This window comes from Panicum virgatum, chromosome 7K, assembly GCF_016808335.1.
Source record: "Panicum virgatum strain AP13 chromosome 7K, P.virgatum_v5, whole genome shotgun sequence".
Classification (NCBI taxonomy): Eukaryota; Viridiplantae; Streptophyta; class Magnoliopsida; order Poales; family Poaceae; genus Panicum; species Panicum virgatum.
The window spans coordinates 44,922,560-44,940,851 of record NC_053142.1 but is presented as its reverse complement, the minus strand read 5'-3'; the positions used below and the strand labels follow the sequence as shown (position 1 = coordinate 44,940,851).

General features: G+C 47.6%; 3 protein-coding genes across 3 annotated transcripts; 2 read left to right on the top strand and 1 right to left on the bottom strand.

The window, feature by feature from the left end:
* Positions 1–66: 66 nt before the first annotated feature.
* On the bottom strand, positions 67–1,431 carry LOC120641580 (syntaxin-related protein KNOLLE-like). Its single transcript, XM_039917758.1, has one exon. The coding sequence runs from the start codon at positions 1,249–1,251 to the stop codon at positions 307–309; it is 945 nt and encodes a 314-aa protein (XP_039773692.1). The 5' UTR covers positions 1,252–1,431; the 3' UTR covers positions 67–306.
* A 142-nt stretch (positions 1,432–1,573) lies between these two features.
* LOC120641579 (uncharacterized protein At4g15970-like) lies at positions 1,574–4,448 on the top strand. Its single transcript, XM_039917757.1, has 4 exons — positions 1,574–1,874; positions 2,987–3,352; positions 3,528–4,009; positions 4,123–4,448. The coding sequence occupies exons 1-4, from the start codon at positions 1,635–1,637 to the stop codon at positions 4,142–4,144; spliced, it is 1,110 nt and encodes a 369-aa protein (XP_039773691.1). The 5' UTR covers positions 1,574–1,634; the 3' UTR covers positions 4,145–4,448.
* A 612-nt stretch (positions 4,449–5,060) lies between these two features.
* LOC120640296 (glutamate receptor 3.1-like) lies at positions 5,061–16,441 on the top strand. Its single transcript, XM_039916145.1, has 21 exons — positions 5,061–5,519; positions 5,616–5,708; positions 5,948–6,021; positions 6,102–6,160; positions 6,247–6,295; positions 6,856–6,953; positions 7,152–7,186; positions 7,269–7,373; positions 7,505–7,563; positions 7,653–7,827; positions 8,277–8,450; positions 8,557–8,668; positions 9,751–9,808; positions 9,885–9,990; positions 10,485–10,686; positions 12,543–12,857; positions 12,997–14,348; positions 14,444–14,721; positions 14,960–14,991; positions 15,089–15,498; positions 15,611–16,441. The coding sequence occupies exons 1-21, from the start codon at positions 5,127–5,129 to the stop codon at positions 16,094–16,096; spliced, it is 4,665 nt and encodes a 1,554-aa protein (XP_039772079.1). The 5' UTR covers positions 5,061–5,126; the 3' UTR covers positions 16,097–16,441.
* The last annotated feature ends 1,851 nt before the right edge of the window (positions 16,442–18,292 follow it).

Genomic DNA, 18,292 nt, shown 5'->3' with positions numbered 1-18,292 from the left:
TTCAGTTTGATTAGTCCCAAGCTGCAGTTAGGAGTGGTGAACTGGTAATAAGGAAGACCAAGCGGCTGTCTATATCACCCTATGTGTTTCATGTTGCATTGAACTTAGAAGGCAGCGTGAATTCATCAGCTAAACCCAGATTGATACAGAAATTTCAGGTTGAAATTAATGAATATGAAATCCAATAACACTAGACACAACCGCGGAGTGTCCAAATCATTCGAACCCACCCAACGAATCGAATTCGAACCCCTTCATCATCATGATTCACATCCCGACGTTGTTCCTGCTTCCATCACAGTTCGCTCAAGACTTCCTGAAGCTGGTGGCGATGGGCACGATGACGAGGAGGACGAGGAGCAGCAGGATGATGATGCCAATGCAGAGCCGCTTGCGGCTGCTCCGCTGGTACTCCCTAGCCTTGCCCAGCTCCTTGTTGCCGCCCTGCACGTAGTGGGAGGCGTTGGCGACGTGGCTCTCGATGTCGTCGAGCTTCTCCCCCTGCGTCTCCACCATGACGGCCATGTCAAGGAACACCTGGTGGAGCTCCAGGAGGCTGCGCTCCACCTCGCGCGCCGCGTCGTGGCGGTCCTGGATCTCGTGCACCGCGGCCAGCACGGCGCCCTTGCCGTGCTCCGTGACGGCGGCGCCCAGGAGCTCTTCGCCGCGGCCGTCGGAGATGATGCGCTCGATCACCTCCTCCTCGGGGACCTCCCCGGTGAGCGTGTAGTAGCGGCGCTCCACGGTCTCCTTGTACTCGGACATCATCTGCTGGCGCAGCGCCTGGAAGTCGAGCATGAGGTCCTTGAGCTTCTTCCGGAGCCCCGCGGTGACGGCGGTGCGCGTGCGGTCCAGCGGCGTGCCCTCGCGGCACCCCGCGGAGAGCCTGCGCTGCGCGGCGTTGGCGCGGTCGAGGGACTCGAGCCTGGCGCGGATGCCGCGGGCGCGGCGGAGCACGGCGACGATGTCGGCGTTGACGCGGCCGCGGTGCGCGCGGAGGGCGTCGGCCTGGTGCACCGCCTTGCCCTCCTCGTTGGCGGCGTGGAGGCGGTCGAGCGCGTCGCGGATGGCCGCCATCTCCGCCTTCACCGCCTCCGCCTCCTGGAAGAACCCACGCAGGCGCTCGTCCGTGACGCCGCCGGCGCCCGGCTCCGGGAGCTCGATCCCGTCGCCGCCCGCCTCCAGGTCCTTCATCGCCGCCTTCTTCAGGTCGACGTAGCTCATGAAGGACTTGGTCATGAGGTCGTTCATGGCGCCGATCTCTGGAGCCCTCTCTCGCTCTAGGGTCTCGCGGTGGGAGAAGTGGATCAGCGGGGAAGAGGAAGAGCCGTTGGGGAAGAGAAGCGAGTGGAGGGGGAAGCTTTAAACCGGCATTGACGGGGAGCGGAGCGGGATAGAGCCGTTGGGCGGTGTCTGACTGACCGGGGAGGGCGCAGGGAAGGGGAAGCCATCCAGTTACGCTGCCGAGTTTCCGTGTCCGGAGGACGTCGGCGTAACTGACGATTTACGCCTTCCGTGCAAGAAGTGCCTAGGAAAGAAAAGACTCGCAAGTTGCAACCGCCCGGGCTAGTGCGCCACTCACTGAACGTCTTGCGTTCTCTCCCGGCCCGCCGCCCGGCAACCGGGCAACCGGCATGGTCATGCCACCGCGCAAAGCCCTGATGACGAGCGCGCCCTCCGCCGCGCGCCAGCGCGCCCTCCAGAGGCACGCGCTCCGGAGATCCGCTGCCGCGTTCGTCCTCGCCACCCTCGTGGCGCTGGCCCTCGCGGTTCTGTACCGCGCCGCCGTCTCGCGTCCGCCGGGGGCCTCCTGGGGGTGGGAGACCTTGCTGCCCTCGGTCGTCGCATCCGAAGAGGAGGAGGGCGGCGCTGAGGTGATCCTTTCTCATCCCAGCTTCTATTAATGGCTTCGATTTAACGATTTTACCATTTCGCTGCGTGTTTACTAAATTGCCACTGTGCGTTGGTTCCGGGAAAATGGTGCTGAGAATCAGCGTTCCACTGTTCTGTACGATTGGGAATTATATAGTGCATAACGGCATCTAGGGTGCAAACCCTTCAGTAATTGACGTATTTAGAGTTCGTAGTTGTGCCTGCCATGTGTTCGTTGCCTTGGAGGATTTACCTTGGATGAAGCAACTGAATTACTGAAAGTCTACTACTGGTTGCCCACGGCTTTAGTTGTGCTGAGATAGACCTATGAAGTGGACATGAACATGGTTGTTTTTTCTGAAATACTTATTTTCTTAAAGGAAAGTTGAAGACTCATGTAATTGTCTCATCCTAATATCCTACTCTAGTTTCGGAGTCAGCCCCACTGTGTCAAATAAATCCATCTGCAACAAAATTGGTGTCTCTTCCTGGAACATTGTTGAATTCTACTTGCTCAATAAGTAAATTAGTAATTGCTACTAGTCATTTTTGTTATTCCCCCCATAATGATTGGGGTGTTTTTCCCAACTTGGATGTGATGCCAAACAATTTAGCTACAGCATTGCTGTGAAACTTGTGTAAACTGCATATGGCTTTCAGCTAATCATAAATGGTTATTGGTTGTTCACATGGAAATGCTGATTATAATGGCAAATGATATGGCGAACTAGGCTTATGAGAACTTAATAAGTAACTATGATCAATGTTCTTATGGCGTCGCCTAGGCGACAAGGCGCTCCCCTGTTTTGGCCCGCCTAGGCGTTTTAGCCCGCCTAGGCGTCGCCTTAGCCCGCCTAGGCGGCTAGGCGGTGGTGACTCGCCACAACTCGCCTTAACGCCGTAAGAACATTGACTATGATGCTAAAGTCTTGCCACTTATCTCGGTATTCAATGTAATATCTGGTTTGATTTTAGCTACCTGTTCAATGCACTACCCGTCCTCTTCTCAGAAGATCTAGTTTGTTTTAGTTTTGCATTGCTGACTTTGTATATGCATAGCTAGTATATAAGACTTTTTATTTTATTTTATTCATTGGTATAATGATCTATTTAGGACAGTGAAGATCTCAAACTTGAGCGAGTCCTAAAGAAGGCTTCAACGGTAGACAATACAGTTATCTTGACTACACTTAATGCTGCATGGGCTTCACCTGGTTCAGTGATAGACCTTTTCATCGATAGCTTTCATTCCGGTGTTAGAACAAGTTCGTTGTTGAAACACCTTGTTATTGTAGCATTTGACCAGAAAGCATACGAACAATGTGTCAAAATCCATCCCTATTGCTTTGCTCTGGGAACCGAGGGTGTGGATTTCTCTGAAGAGAAGAGGTTCCTGACTGCTGGATATCTAGAGATGATGTGGAGAAGGCTAGATTTCTTGCGGCTGGTTCTTGAAAAAGGTTACAGCTTCATATTCTCGGTAAATTCTGTAATACATTAACTTACCTTGATAAATGTTTATTCACATTTTGCAACAGAGAAAGATTCAGGTGTTCTTTATTTATGAAACATGACTACATGAGTTCTTGAATAAGTGAAACAAAAACTAATTCGGTGGTCTTATTTATCCATCTTTTGTTTTCAATGAAATCCAGGATGCAGACATAATGTGGTTTCGCAATCCGTTCCCCCATTTCTATCCTGATGTAGACTTTCAAATTGCATGTGACCACTATGTCGGCAATGCAACTGACTTGGGAAATATTGCTAATGGAGGCTTCAACTATGTGAAATCTAATGAGCGAAGCATAGAGTTCTACAGTTTCTGGTATTCCTCACGATTGAGGTATCCTGGCTGCCATGACCAGGATGTATTCAATGCTATAAAGCATGATCCTTACATTGTAGGCATTGGATTGACAATTAAGTTTCTAAGTACAAAGTACTTTGGAGGATTCTGTGAACCTAGCAGAGATCTGAACGAAGTCTGCACTATGCATGCTAACTGTTGTATCGGGTTGAGAAGCAAGATTCATGATCTGAGGATTATGATGGAGGATTGGAAGAGCTATTTGTCCTTGCCACCAAATTTAAAAAGATTGCGGACATCAGCTTGGAGGGTACCACAAAATTGCAGGTACAACAATCGATACCCTACATTGAGTTCAGACATTACGGTATTCAGATGGTTTCTGGCATGCTGTTTCAGTTGTATCTTGCATACAATCATCTTAATTGTTTATTCTGCAGTCTTTCATCATCACACCGATAAACCATACTGACTTGCTGAGGATCAAGATAAGGAAGCGATATCACTGATGCATAAAAAACCCGTTTATGTATTTTGATTGAAGAAATAGAGAAAGGTCGACTCCTAACTTTTTTAGCGTGTAGTTTTTCCTTTTGCCAACTCCGGACTCCGGTATGTTAATTTCGTTTTTGCCCACAACATGACTCTTGAGTGTTTAGTAATAGGTTCCTATGTTAGTCGCTGACCTGGATGATAAGTTTCAGTCATGTAAGACAAAAGCTAATTTATTTGTGCAAGTCCTTGAACCTCGATTCTTTGAGAAGAACTGATAAATCTGCGAATGAGTTGCACCTCCTGATGCCATGCTTCTCATTGGAGCATGGAAGACTCAGCTGGCAGCTCCGAGCCTCCGTCCTTTTTGCTTCTCAGGCACACGGATGTTCAGCTAAGCATGATAACCAGAGCTTTCGATTGCATCGACGATCGATTTGGATGGATGGCACGGTTGCATAGGTGCAGATGCAATTGCTCTTGATTGGATGAACAGTGTGGCTTGAATTGCATCGACATGTGCTTATTTCCAAGCACATGTTGAGAGAGAAAAAAACATGTGGCTTGGATTGCATCGACGATCGTCATGTTTTTTTACGCATGGTCTACCTTGAAGTTGAAGCGCCAATTTTGGTAGACGGCAAGATGTCACAAAAGATGGACGGACAAAAAATAACCATAGTATCATTTCCCATTGGATAAATGCTCTGGATTTCATCATTGACAAAATTAACATTTTGCTTGGCGACACCTACCACATTAATGGGCCATGCGTTAGCAATCACTAGACGGGCCATTGATGGGCCGCAACTAGGCCAGTTTATGGTCCGTACGGATAAGTCATTCTAGCGCAGACAACACTTGCCCGTCTTGTTCGCCCATAAACCCCAGAATCCCCTCCGCCAGCGGCCAGTCTCCAACCTCGCCGCCGCCGCCTCCCACACCTCCCGCCATGGCGAAATCGTCATCGGCGACGGCGATGGCGTCGGCGTCGGCCACTAAGAAGCGGCGTTCTAGAGGTGGGACTCTAACCCTAGAAGAGGTGAAGACGCTGGGCCGCGAGCTCCTCTCCTCGCGCGCCCACCTCAACCACGCCCCCGCCCTCCTCGCGCTCCTCTCCCCCTCCGCGCCGCTCGACCTCGCCCTCGAGGCGCTCATCTCGCTCCAGTCCTTCTTCGTCCCGCTCATCCCCTCTATTCCCTCCTCCTCTGCGGCTGCCACCGCAGGGGATGCGGGCAGCGACCCTGAGCTCGTGTTCGGGGTCTGGCTGCGTCAGCGGTTCGACGAGCTCGGTGCCGCGCTGGTCGAGCTAAGCGTTTCGCCGCACAGCGATGACGCGATCAGAGTGAGTTTTGAAGTAGTTGTTATTAGCATATATTATCTGGTTTGTGTTGAGGAATTAGTTGAACTGGCAATTTGGCTTACCTTCTGTGCGCTTTAGGATGTAGCACTGGATGCTCTCATGGATTTCGTGAAGCTGGGAAAGGACGGGAAGTTCCAGTCCGCAATTTACCACAAGTTTCTCCACGCTGTCGTGAGTTTCTCTTCTCTTATAGCATATACATCTGCTCGGTTTTAGCCTTTGAAATGTATAGGTTTTCCATATATATCGATGAGATTGCTCTGCGTAAGAACTGAGTTGTAAGAACTGAGATCCAATTTTGCTAATCTCTGTTTGTTTGTGCTCAAGTAATGCTATGCCTGCTGCCAGGATTAGCGACCGAGTGTCTACTGTTTAGTTTAGCATTGATGTTATGCCCCAATTTTATGCAGATTCATGCTTCTGATTCCGTCGATCCTTTGTTAGAGTTGCTTGGATCAAAGTACTTCAAATACACTGATGTTTGGTAGGTTGTGAGTGCATTTTCAATTTATTACTTGATTTTTCTCAACATGTGCTTATTTCTACCCACACCTGCTCCTGCAGTTACTTTACCTACACTAGTGTAGACAAGATCGCCAACAGTCTGGGGAGTAAAACCACTGGTAGTTCCTCAGTCTTTAATTGAGCAAAATAATTGCATGGTTCGCCATTTCTACTAATTAGTTACCCTTTTTTTTGTTCTGTTCAGACTTTGGAAAAGATGCCTTGCAGAATGGAAGCGATGGGTCAGAAAACAAGTACACTTTCTTTTACATGATACATATCTTAAACCTTAAGCTGTGGTTTGATGCTTGCAAAAACAACTTCAGTTATTCTCACACACTCAAACTCACCATGAGATCATATAAAACTGCATTTCTGTGCCATATCTAATGATTTATTACAAACACATGCACAACAAATGCAGTTCATGCTCTGTTTCAAAAGAACATGGGTAGGAAAGTCTTGTGTTTAGTTTTTAATTAGTCTTCCACTACTAACTTATTGGTTTTAGCCTTTTATAGGAGATTACATGTTAGGACAAAGTTGTATTGATTACTTGATTTGTTGCTTGTATTTCATCCTGCCCTTCTGCATTCAAGTCATTCACAGAGAGTTGTATGTGATATAGTTTTCAGCTCAGGAAAGTCAATCCGTAGCTTATGATCATTGATATGGATTATTTACAACATGATTGTTGATTGTCTCAGCGAAGATCCATACAACCCCTAATATGTGACTGCTACATTAACACCTTCAAACATCTTCATTGGCTTATAATTTTATGTCTTATCATGTTCTTCTCCTTGCTTAACAGATGTGCCATTTTTATACACAACATGTACAATCTCTTGGCTCATGTTCCTGTGATGGATTATCAAAAGGAATCAGCATTTGAAATGTGGAGTGCTGTTGGTGAGTATTTCTTATTTATTTAGCATTCTCAATATTTCATGTATTCTTTTGTGCCTATAAAATTACTCTCATTTACATTATTCTATGGCTTGAAAAGTATGTTTGTATGCGTTTTTATGCATGCATGCACCAGTCTTGGCATGCACTAAGATGTAGTTAGTGTTCTTACTCTTGGATTTTGGTTTTGCCCTTCTGAAGGCTTGTCTTCTAAGAGAGAAAAAGACTCTTCTAAGGTACTTTATACTTCAGAAAGTAAAGTGATAGTTTTCAGCTCAGGCTCAAAATTTTTGGGTATTAAGAGTTGGAGTTCTGTAGGATTCTTCTTCTACAGCGTACATCAAGAAAAAAATAAAATTGAAGTTCACCAAAGCATGGCTATCCTTTCTCAAGTTACCACTACCACTTGATGTGTACAAGGAGGTAAAGCTGTTCTCATCAAGTATAGCACTTAAAATAATGAATTTTTTTTGTCAAGTCTTATCATCTAAGTTAAGAGTTCATTGTTGTTATAGTTTCCTGCCTTGAGTTATGTTTTTTCTGTTGACTTTCAGGTGCTTGCTTCAATTCATCAAAACGTCATTCCATCAATGTCGAACCCTGCCATCTTATGGTAGGTTGTGGATATCTTTATTATTTACGTACTAGTTCAACATTTCACTGACAGAAATCTTGTCACCTGTATGATTTTTTCTGCCACAGTGATTTCTTGACTAGATCTTACGACATTGGTGGTGTAATCAGTGTGATGGCCTTAAGCGGCCTTTTCATTCTTATGACACAACACGGTCTGGAATATCCAAAATTCTATGAAAAGCTTTACGCACTACTTACTCCTGCTGTTTTTATGGCAAAACACCGGTCAGTGTTCTTGCAAGTAAGTGGAAAAAGGATGACCTGCCCTCATTGTGGTTCCTCTTCAAAGTATGGTAGATCACATTACTTAGGATGAATCAACTTCTGTGAAGGGTCATAAAATTCCATGCGCAAGTAACCTACCAACTGTAGTAAACTAAACTAGCAGTTTATAAGTTAATCCTGATGCTTGATAAACCTGAGAAACACCTTGGATTTTGTGTCCGTTGCTGCTTTAGTTGTGGACAAGGCTTATGATGGACGGGGAGCGAAGAGAAAGTCACCCTTGATTTTGTGCTATTGATGTACCATATTACCGGACTGATCACATAGAAAAATACAAGTTATCCATAATACATGTCGCTGAATCTTAAAATAGAATTTGCTTTCTTCTTTTTGTATGTATGGTTATCTTATTCGTACCTTTTTAGTTTTGGTTATCATGCTGACACATGACTTGTGTTCTTGCAGCTTCTCGACACATGCCTGAAATCTTCTTATCTCCCTGCATATCTTGCTGCTGCATTTGCAAAAAGATTGAGCAGACTGGCTCTTTCAGTTCCACCAGCAGGAGCTCTTATTATTATTGCTTTAATTCATAATGTGCTGCGGAGACACCCCTCAGTTAATTTTTTGGTCCATTGGGTATGTTAATTGATTCTGATGTGTATGCTGTGCAGGCTTTAACATATTTATTGCAGCCCTACAATTATATTACTAGATACTTCTAATGCTATGGATTTTCTTTCAGGAAGTGGATGAAAATGACAGCAATGCTGGAGGAGAAGCTGGTCAGTCTAAGAAGATTGGTGCTGACCCTTTTAACAATGACGAGGCAGATCCTGCAAAGTCTGGTGCAATGCGTAAGTATTTAACCATGTAGATATGTTGTCTCATTTTTTTTTCTTCGGTTCTGTCCCATGCAATCCTAAGTACAAGCAGTCACCTGAAAAATCATTCTCTGAGATCGAGTTACGTGTCTGTCTGTCTCAAAGTATGACTTTTTTAAGATAATCAGCTTGATTGTTAGATGAGCAAATGAGGCTGAAACAGGAAACAATTTTGAAATCAAAAGGAGTAGACCTATATGCATGAATTCCCATCATAAAGGGGTTTTTTGGACATTCTTTGTGGTGACACCTAATAAACTTACCATGAAGGCTAGCTAGAATCTATTGTTTTCTTAAAAAGATATTACTTGGCTCATAAGGTGCTGATGCATTTTTTCTTTTATTCATTTATTTTTTATTATTTAAAAATGTATAGAGGAAGCATGTTGCTTCTTATAGTTTTACCAATATACTTCTACCTTTAGTGTTAAGATTTTTATTAGTAACACACCTGCTATAAATTCCTTTCGCTATACCCGACCTTGTATGAGAGCTTTCAGTTTCTTTTTGCTATAAAATATCCCGGTTGTCATGATGTGTTAAGATTCATTTCTTTGATGCATATTTTAAGTTGCCATCAATTAACACTGCAATCAGTGGAAAGCTGAAAACTCCTTTCGCTAGACCCGACCTTGTATGAGAGCTTTCAGTTTCTTTTTGCTATAAAATATCCCGGTTGTCATGATCTGTTAAGATTCATTTCTTTTATTCATATTTTAGGTTGCCATCAATTAACACTGCAATCAGTGGACAGCTGAAATCTGGTGGGAACTTGAGTGAAATGACCCTTGACTGACACTATTTTGTTGCTTTGGCATTTTGGGACCCAACTAAAGCACTGACTAATTCTATATCATGGTTTATGAGCAGTGGTGAGATAATGATAGTTATCTCATTTTCTGTTCTTCTAAATCACAGTCTGAAGCTACATGCCTACATCCATAACAAGTAGTCTTATGAATGAATTACAAGTTTATATGCTAGTGTATTTACATACTTGTGTTGTGTCCAACACATTCTTTTCTAATAATACCTTTTGATTGTATGTGCTACAGGAAGTTCTTTGTGGGAAATAGACGCTCTCCGACATCATTACTCTCCTGCAGTTTCTAGGTAACAAGAAGGCAACTTGTCCTCATTTCTATGCAATTTCCTCTGTTGTTAGTTGATTTTCTTGAGGTACTCCCAGATTTGTCGCTTCACTTGAGGAGGATCTCACTGTCCGGGCCAAAACTACTGAGATGAAAATAACAGACTTTAGTTCAGGCTCCTATGCAACAGTTTTCAGGGATGAGGTATGCATTCACTACCTTCAACCACATTCACTGGATTTTTTGGATGCATAACTACTTTACTATGGATGAAGTGCTGCTTTTATCTAATTATTTGTGTACCATGAAGTGAGTCACTTATCCCATCTGTTGCACAGAATTGGAATGTCTGGGTTTGGTTGAGGGCATAGAAAACTTTAGGTAGCGAAAATTTCAGCAGTAATCAGTTCCTTATTAAACACGTAGAAGTGAAAGAATTTTGGCCCCTGCCATTAGTATGCAATAGAAGAGGATATATATGACTGCCTGGTTCATGCATTAATATGGCAATTGACTAGGTCTGATTGTCGAAACTTTGTCCACCAGAACCATCTCTTGCCCTTTGTTTAACTTGTCTCGGTAGAGAAGGCCAAGCCAGAGCTTAATTTGCATATCATCCATTGCCGTTTGAGTGTCAATTATTAATTATCACTAGGAATTTCCCAGAAAATTCATGAATCTTGAATTTTCAATTGTAGGTACGGCGACGGATAAAACAGGTCCCCCTTGCATTCTACAGAACCACACCAACTTCGTTATTTCAAGGATCAGATTTTCCTGGATGGACCTTTGGGGACCAATCCAATAGCACCGTAGACACTACTGTAGAAGGCAATGAAACGATCGAGACAGTAGGGGCTAGTGACATCACACCTCCCAAAAGGTTGCGGGTGGAGGCCTGAAGTGGAGACCCTGAGTGATCTTCAAGTATTCAGTTGTCTTGTTGGGTTAGCATCGGATTGTTGTGTGGTTCCTACTTGTAGTTTGGTTTCCTAAAGTTATTCTAGGTACCTTCGGGTGTTGTAGCATAAATTTTGAGCTGAAAGGGAAATGAATTCTTATTGCAACTAATGTCAGATTTAAGTTTGATTGCCAATTATAGAGTAAATGTCATTCAGCTTACACAAAACGTTCACCTAGTGGATAAGCTGGGGCATTATTCTGCTGTTCGGCTCCTGTTGCCTTCCAATGATGCACATATGCACACGTGGTTTTGACCTCTGCTAACCGTATGGTCCGTATCTAAAATCGGGGTTGCGATCGGCGCTGCTAGGAAAAGGCATGCAAAACAAAAGGAGTAGATTTCGATCCTTTCCGGTAGAATTATTAGTGATCTTGACCCAATGATTAAGGAATGATGGAATTTGATCAGGATGCTTCCTTAGATTTCAACGTCAGTGAGCAGTGAGTGATGGCCGGGCGGCCCAATGTCGCCTTCAGTGGTTTATTGTTTGTGACCAGCTAGCTGCACGGCTGCACCCGCACCGATGTTGTTGTTGCTTTTGGCCTTCCCAGGGATGGCATGTGGACTTGGGTTGTCAAGGCACCTGGTCCACCCAATGACCCAAACGCTCAAGCTCGATATCCTCAGGTACCAGCAAGCCCGTTGGAAAACATATCTTTGAATAGAAACCCTCCACCAATGGACATGACGGGATTTTCAACAGGTACCCAGATACTCTATTCACAGGTAGGTACGAACTCGCATTTTAGAAGTGACGCGGAATATAGCTGCATCTGAGTTCTCTATTCTGTGCCTACTCCCAGTCACATGTTCGACATGAGGACCTGAACCTGGATATTTCCGGAATAGAAAAAAAAACATCTGTCTTGCTGACCTGAGGTCGGAATTATGATGCCTAGGCACTCCAAATATCAATAGCTTGGGAAATATAAGCTCCAATAAGCTGCAAGGATAGCCTTGAAGAATTTAAACATGTGTTTCGGTGGCGTGCATTCTTCCAGAGTTCCAGGGCCACCAGGAGGGTTGTTCTCGTTCACACGGGCCACCGGTTCCTCACATCTATCTCGTGCCATGGGAGTGGAAGCAACTGGCTGCTCCAGAGCCTTCGGTAAGAGGAACCATGCTTCAACTCACAAAAAGAAAACGGAAAGGGGGGGGGGGGGGGGGGTTCCTGGGGTGGGGCAATAATTTGCGAATCTGCATGCTCCACGCTTTTGGATTCACCCAGTTGTTTTCTCCAAAAGGAGATTTTAGTCCCATGCCTGCTTCATAGCTGATCTTCTTGCCCCTCGAGCTTAAAGAATTCTGAGGTCAAGCCCCCACTCTCAGCTCATGCTTAGATTTCTGTTGTAATATTGCTTGTTATTCCATTTACTCATGGGCAAATCCTAAGGTGAGAGCTTGCTTCATTTCCGTAGCTCCTTAGTGTCAGAATGGCATATTTTAAAATTTGTTTTGGCTATGTTTCTCCAGTTTTTCTTTGTTTGTTTTATGCAACAACAACAACAACAACAACATAGCCTTTGTTTGTTTTATGCAATTCCCCTTTTTGTTTGCTACACAAGGAGTGCCTATTTCTTTTGCTCTTGATCCCCAAATTCATATTTATGCGTGATATATCCTCCACTCATACCTGATATTCATTCCAAATTCAGGCTGTAGTTCATCATGAATGCCTGAATTTTCCTTGAAGAATAATTTTGTATTTTGGGTCGTTAGATAATGAAAGTATCTACCTAACAGGCATCCTTTTGAAATTTCTTTTTGGTTCTTCAGTGCATCTGATGTTGAGCTGAAGGATGGACTCTTAAAGAACACCCCAGTAATCCTTTGGAGTCTGGACTAAACATGAAGTCCGTGCTCCATATATTGGGCATTTTCAGTTGTCTGTGCTCTTTGGCACTTGGGCAGAATGTTTCTATGGGGCCTGATGTCGTGAACGTTGGACTTCTTTGCGCATTCAATTCGACTATAGGGAGAGTTGCAAAGATTGCCATTGCTGCTGCAGTCAATGACATCAACAATGATCCGAGTATTCTCTCGGGCACAAAGCTGGTTGTTCAGATGCAAGATACCAATTACAGTGGCTTCATTGGCATTGTTCAAGGTACTCCTTTGATGTCTCTGCATTTTTATTTGAGCAAGGTCTGTCTGCCATTGAACCAATAACACTCACATCTATGAAAAAAAAAATACAATCCACATGGAACGTTAGGACTGACTCCTTATCCCTTTGTCTTGCTTAGCCTTGAAATTCATGGAGAAAGATACAGTTGCAATCATTGGCCCACAATCTTCAGTCGTTGCGCACGTCATATCCCATGTTGCAAACGAACTTCAAGTACCTTTGATGTCTTTTGCTGCAACTGATGCTACTCTCACATCACTTCAGTATCCTTTCTTTGTGCGTACCATCCACAGCGATCAATTTCAAATGGCTTCGGTTGCAGACTTAGTTGATTACTATGGGTGGAAGATGGTGACAGCGGTATATATTGATGACGATTATGGAAGAAATGGCATATCCTCCTTAAGCGATGAGCTTGCCAAGAGGAGACTGAAGATCTTGTATAAAGCTGCAATTAGGCCAGGAGCGAAGAAGAGTGAAATGGCTGCTGTACTGGTCAAAGCCGCGATGATGGAGTCCCGGGTTTTTGTACTGCACGCACATGATGACTCTGGACTTGCTGTGTTCTCATTAGCATACAATCTTACCATGACATCCGGTGGATATGTGTGGATTGCAACAGATTGGCTCAGTGCAGTCCTTGATTCTTCCCCACGTCTTGATAGTGGGTTACTGAGCACAATGCAGGGTGTTCTCACATTGCGTCAGCACACAGAAAATACCAATAGGAAGAAGACACTAGCTTCTCAATGGAGCACACTCGTCAAGGAGGATAAAGGTGGCAGCAGGGTCTTGCTCAATGCCTATGGCCTTTATGCGTATGATACTGTCTGGATGCTTGCTCATGCGTTGGATGCATTTTTCAATAGTGGTGGAAACATTTCCTTCTCTCCAGACCCCAGACTGCATGCAGTTGCAGGAGGAGCATTGAATTTTGAAGCATTGAGCGTCTTTGATGGGGGAATGCTATTGCTAGAAAGAATTCGCAAAGTAAATTTCACGGGTGCAACTGGCCCTGTAAAATTGGATTCAGATGGTAATCTTATCCACCCTGCGTATGACATTATAAACATAATAGGGTCTGGTTTGCGGACAATTGGTTATTGGTCCAACTATTCTGGGCTGTCCATTACGTCCCCTGAGACTCTTTACAAGAAACCACCCAACGGCACCATTGAAAATCAGAAACTCCACACTGCAATCTGGCCAGGGGAGACTATAACAAGGCCCCGAGGATGGGTATTCCCTAACAATGGAAATGAGCTGAGAATTGGAGTCCCCGATAGGGTTAGTTACCATCAATTTGTATCATTTGACAATCAAACTGGAATGGTGGATGGGTTCTGTATTGATGTGTTTGTTGCTGCAATGAACTTGTTGCCATACCCAGTGACTTACAGGTTTATACCTTTTGGCAACGGCCGTGAGAATCCAAGCTATACACAGCTTATCAACCAAATTGTCACGGATGTAAGTTCTGTTTCTTAAATGAACATTTTACGGTTAGTAGGTATGAGTCACTAAGTCATGTTATAACAGTAATCTTTTTTTTTTGTTATGGCTAGGAATTCGATGCTGTTGTTGGCGATGTAGCTATTGTCACAAATCGGACAAAGGTTGCTGATTTCACCCAACCGTACGTTGGGTCTGGGCTCGTCATACTTACCTCTGTTAAGAAGCAGAGCTCGAATGGATGGGCTTTCCTGCGGCCATTTACCATCAGAATGTGGTCCGTGACAGGAGTGTTCTTTCTGATCGTAGGAGCTGTGATTTGGTTGCTCGAGCACAGAATCAATGATGAATTCCGCGGTCCTCCAGTGAAACAAATTATTACTGTTTTCTGGTAAGGTCTAACTGACTAACACATATTTAATTTGTGTAATTTCGTTCACGCTAGGCATCGATTTGTTGTCATTTTTTTCCTTTCAAAAAAAAGATTTATTGTCATTTTAAAAGACAAGTTGGAAGGTTAATCCAATCAATTTTGCTTTCTGAAAAAATTTCTCTGCTTCTTCTGCATAGGTTTTGGTTGTCTGTCTAATATTACATACTTTACTTAACATGTTATATTCTCTTTGCAGGTTCAGTTTCTCAACTCTGTTCTTTGCCCATAGTAAGTGAAATGTCTCCTCACATTTCTGCATACGATTAAGGAAGAAAACTCCCCGAACAAGCTCAAGAGAGTCATTCCGCATCTTCTATTTTTACAGGAGAGGACACCAGGAGCACGCTGGGGCGTTTCGTGCTCATCATCTGGCTCTCCGTAGTCCTGATCATCCAGTCCAGCTACACTGCCAGCCTGACCTCCATCCTCACCGTGCAGCGCCTCACGTCCCCGGTCAGGGGCATCGACAGCCTGATCGCCAGCGACGAGCCGATCGGGTTCCAGGCCGGCTCCTTCGCTGAGAGCTACCTCGTGCACGAGCTCGGCGTGTCCCCGTCGCGGCTCAGAAAGCTCGGCTCGCCGGACGAGTACAAGGCCGCACTGGATCTCGGCCCTCGCAAAGGAGGAGGCGTCGTGGCCATCGTCGACGAGCGTCCGTACGTCGAGCTCTTCCTGACCCAGCACAACATGTTCTCTGTCGTGGGACCCGAGTTCACCAAGAGCGGCTGGGGCTTCGTGAGTCGCGATTCCGCTGAACCTTTTTTTTTTTTTTTTGCCTGATGCAATGCAAGCGTTTCTGATGATCCCACCGCTGACTGGCTGAGCGCTGTCGATGGATCTCCGGCAGGCGTTCCCGCGGGACTCGCCGCTGACCGTGGACCTGTCGACGGCGATCCTGACGCTGTCGGAGAACGGCGACCTCCAGCGGATCCACGACAAGTGGCTGTCGACGGGGCCGTCGCCCGCCACCACCGCCGACCTGCAGCAGGACCCGGACCGGCTGCACGTGCAGAGCTTCTCGGCGCTGTTCCTCATCTCCGGCGCGGCGTGCGTGGCCGCGCTGGCCATCCACGCCTGTGTGCTCGCCCGCCAGTACTCCCGCCACGTCGCCGCCGAGCAGGCCGCGCTGCCCGGGGGAGGGGCCGCCGGCGACGGCGCCGCCATCTCCCGCTCCGGGCGCCGCAGCGGCCTCCGGGCGTTCCTGTCCTTCGCCGACCGCCGGGCGCCGCAGCTCCAGAAGGGCTCCAAGGACCCCGCGGCGCTGGGCGCGTCCGGCTCCAGCAGCGGCGTCAGCAGCTTCACGTCGAGCAACGCCAGCATGTCGTCGAGGTAGCCACGCCACGCCACGCCTCGCCCGACCTGTCCCGATCGGCGTGCGCGTGCGTACGCGTAGGCCGTAGAGGCAGGCGTATAGATGGCCGTAGCGGCACTGATTTCTACCACCGTACCTGGGTGGGTGCACGAACGGGTCCCGTACTCGTCCAGGGGCGCAGTGGATTTGGATCTCCGTGTGCTGCGGAATTGTAGAGAGGTGTGTAAAGCAGCTGCACATGGGGAGCAGGGTAGCTTCGTGGTCTTAACTTGTCGGGGATTAATGTCGGATCCTAGGCACGTTGTCGATACACTGTAACTGGGGTACCCACTTCTACTGTGCCAAGACTCGTGTAGTTATCCGTAACTACGTCCTAAGGAGCTGAGCAGCCGGACCCCTGGGGTCCGACTCCATCTCACCGGACCAACGGTCCCGGACCCGCTTCCCGCTCGGGGACGGGTCCGGTGTCACCACGTGTCCTAGAGGTGGAAATGCTCAGTACCTCTGGCCGCGGACCCGGACCCCTGCAGGTGGGTGCGGGACCTCCACGTGCCATCCGGACCCCCGCAGGTGGGTCCGGGACCTCCACGTGCCATCCGGACTCCCGCAGATGGGTCCTGGACCTCCACGTGCCAATCCGGACCCTCGTGAGCTCTCGGCTCAGCTAGCTGCTCGGGAGAGGTCCGGAGCCGCCACGTGTCACGCGGGCGCGGGCGCAAGCCTTCCGCTGGAAGCTCCCTCACCCACCCGCATTAAGTGCGAGTGGTTGAGGTGGGCTCTGCTGCCTCTGGGCACGGGGCAGCTTTTGTCAGTCCACACTGTGGATCGCCAGTTACCGAGGCGGCTCGTCAGTTACCAAGACAAGCATTAAAGACTCAACGCAGCGCGCATGGGCGACGAGTCATGATGACCAGCTACTGACTGGAGCAACAGTGCACGCTGCTACAGCGGACTGAGTCAGTAGTTCGGCGCTCATCATGACCTCGACGCGCGGCTGCAGAGGCTAGACTCTACTTCGACAGGACAGCTCAAGACCATCCCTGATCAGAAGCTACGCACAGAAGCCGACGACAAGATCTCCGGATCTGAGGCATTGAAGGCCAAAGTGTAGTTTATAATACATCGCCGGGTCCACATGTCGGGGCCCCGCTCAGTGTACGTGATCCCCTTGGACATATAAAAGGGAGAGCACGCCCGCTAGAACAGTGACGCCCGCAAGCTCTCGCAGCTCTCACACTCTCGTGGGGACAACACACAGTGGACGTAGGGTATTACGCTCCGGCGGCCCGAACCACTCTAAACCAGCTGTGTTCATCGCGTTCTTGAGTGAGATCGTTCTGGGACTAGCTAATCCCCGAGTACACATCCTCTGGGCTAGGGCGGGTGCCTTCCGCCACCCGGCCGTGGTTGCAGCACCATGACACACGTGATTAAGAAAGCAACCAGTACAGAAGAAGAAGCATAGTAGTGCAGCAGTGCTGCACATGAATCTTTACCATCCTGTAGCCGTCATCTTCGTCACCCGTGTAAAGACAGTTACCGCGGCGCGCGACGCGAGTTCAGCGGCGCTGCCGCGCGGCCGCCCACTCCGCGGCGCACCACGGGGGCGGGGCAGTGCCGACTGCCGAGGGACCCCCGCAAGATTCTGGGGGCCTGGGCAACGGAAATGTCTCGGCCGGGGCGGGCGCGGCATCGTCATCCGGGGCGGGGCGCACGCGCCGCGCCGCGCGCGGTTGGCAGTTGAGCGAGCGCCCGGCGGTGGCCCGGCACGCGAACGGCGAGGAGACCGTAGTCCCAGGGGAGCTTGTCGTGCGCGGCGAGCGTCCTTGCATTGGCATTGGCACGGAGTGGACGGTCGGGCTCGCCTGCGGGTCCGGCGTACAGCTCGCCTGGCCCACTGTCTCCGGTGCAGTATCATTGTTTGGGCTTAATACCACTTCACTCCCTTACTTCAAAAAAAAAAACCACTTCACTCACCAGTAAAAACTTTGTTCCTGACGGTTCGTCCCAATGCAAATTCGATAGCGAACTGGACAGCTTTTCCCGGCAGTAATCATGGCCGGCATGAGATCTGCGCGTGCGCGTGCGCGTGCGCGTGCGCGTGCGCGTGCATGGGATGATGGAGAGGAACACGCATTTCTGAGCGGACGAAGAGGGGCGACCATGATCGCTACACATGCCTCTTTTTTCCCCCCCTCTCTCTCGTGCTCGTCGACC

Excerpts from the sequence above, each read along its gene's own strand:
- LOC120641580 (XM_039917758.1), bottom strand. The coding sequence starts at position 1,251 with ATGAACGACCTCATGACCAAGTCCTTCATGAGCTACGTCGACCTGAAG.
- LOC120641579 (XM_039917757.1), top strand. The coding sequence starts at position 1,635 with ATGGTCATGCCACCGCGCAAAGCCCTGATGACGAGCGCGCCCTCCGCC. Across the intron at positions 3,353-3,527 it reads GTTACAGCTTCATATTCTCG|GATGCAGACATAATGTGGTT; the intron begins GTAAATTCTGTA and ends AATGAAATCCAG. Across the intron at positions 4,010-4,122 it reads AGGGTACCACAAAATTGCAG|TCTTTCATCATCACACCGAT; the intron begins GTACAACAATCG and ends TTTATTCTGCAG.
- LOC120640296 (XM_039916145.1), top strand. The coding sequence starts at position 5,127 with ATGGCGAAATCGTCATCGGCGACGGCGATGGCGTCGGCGTCGGCCACT. Across the intron at positions 6,954-7,151 it reads TGAAATGTGGAGTGCTGTTG|GCTTGTCTTCTAAGAGAGAA; the intron begins GTGAGTATTTCT and ends GCCCTTCTGAAG. Across the intron at positions 14,722-14,959 it reads CAAATTATTACTGTTTTCTG|GTTCAGTTTCTCAACTCTGT; the intron begins GTAAGGTCTAAC and ends TTCTCTTTGCAG.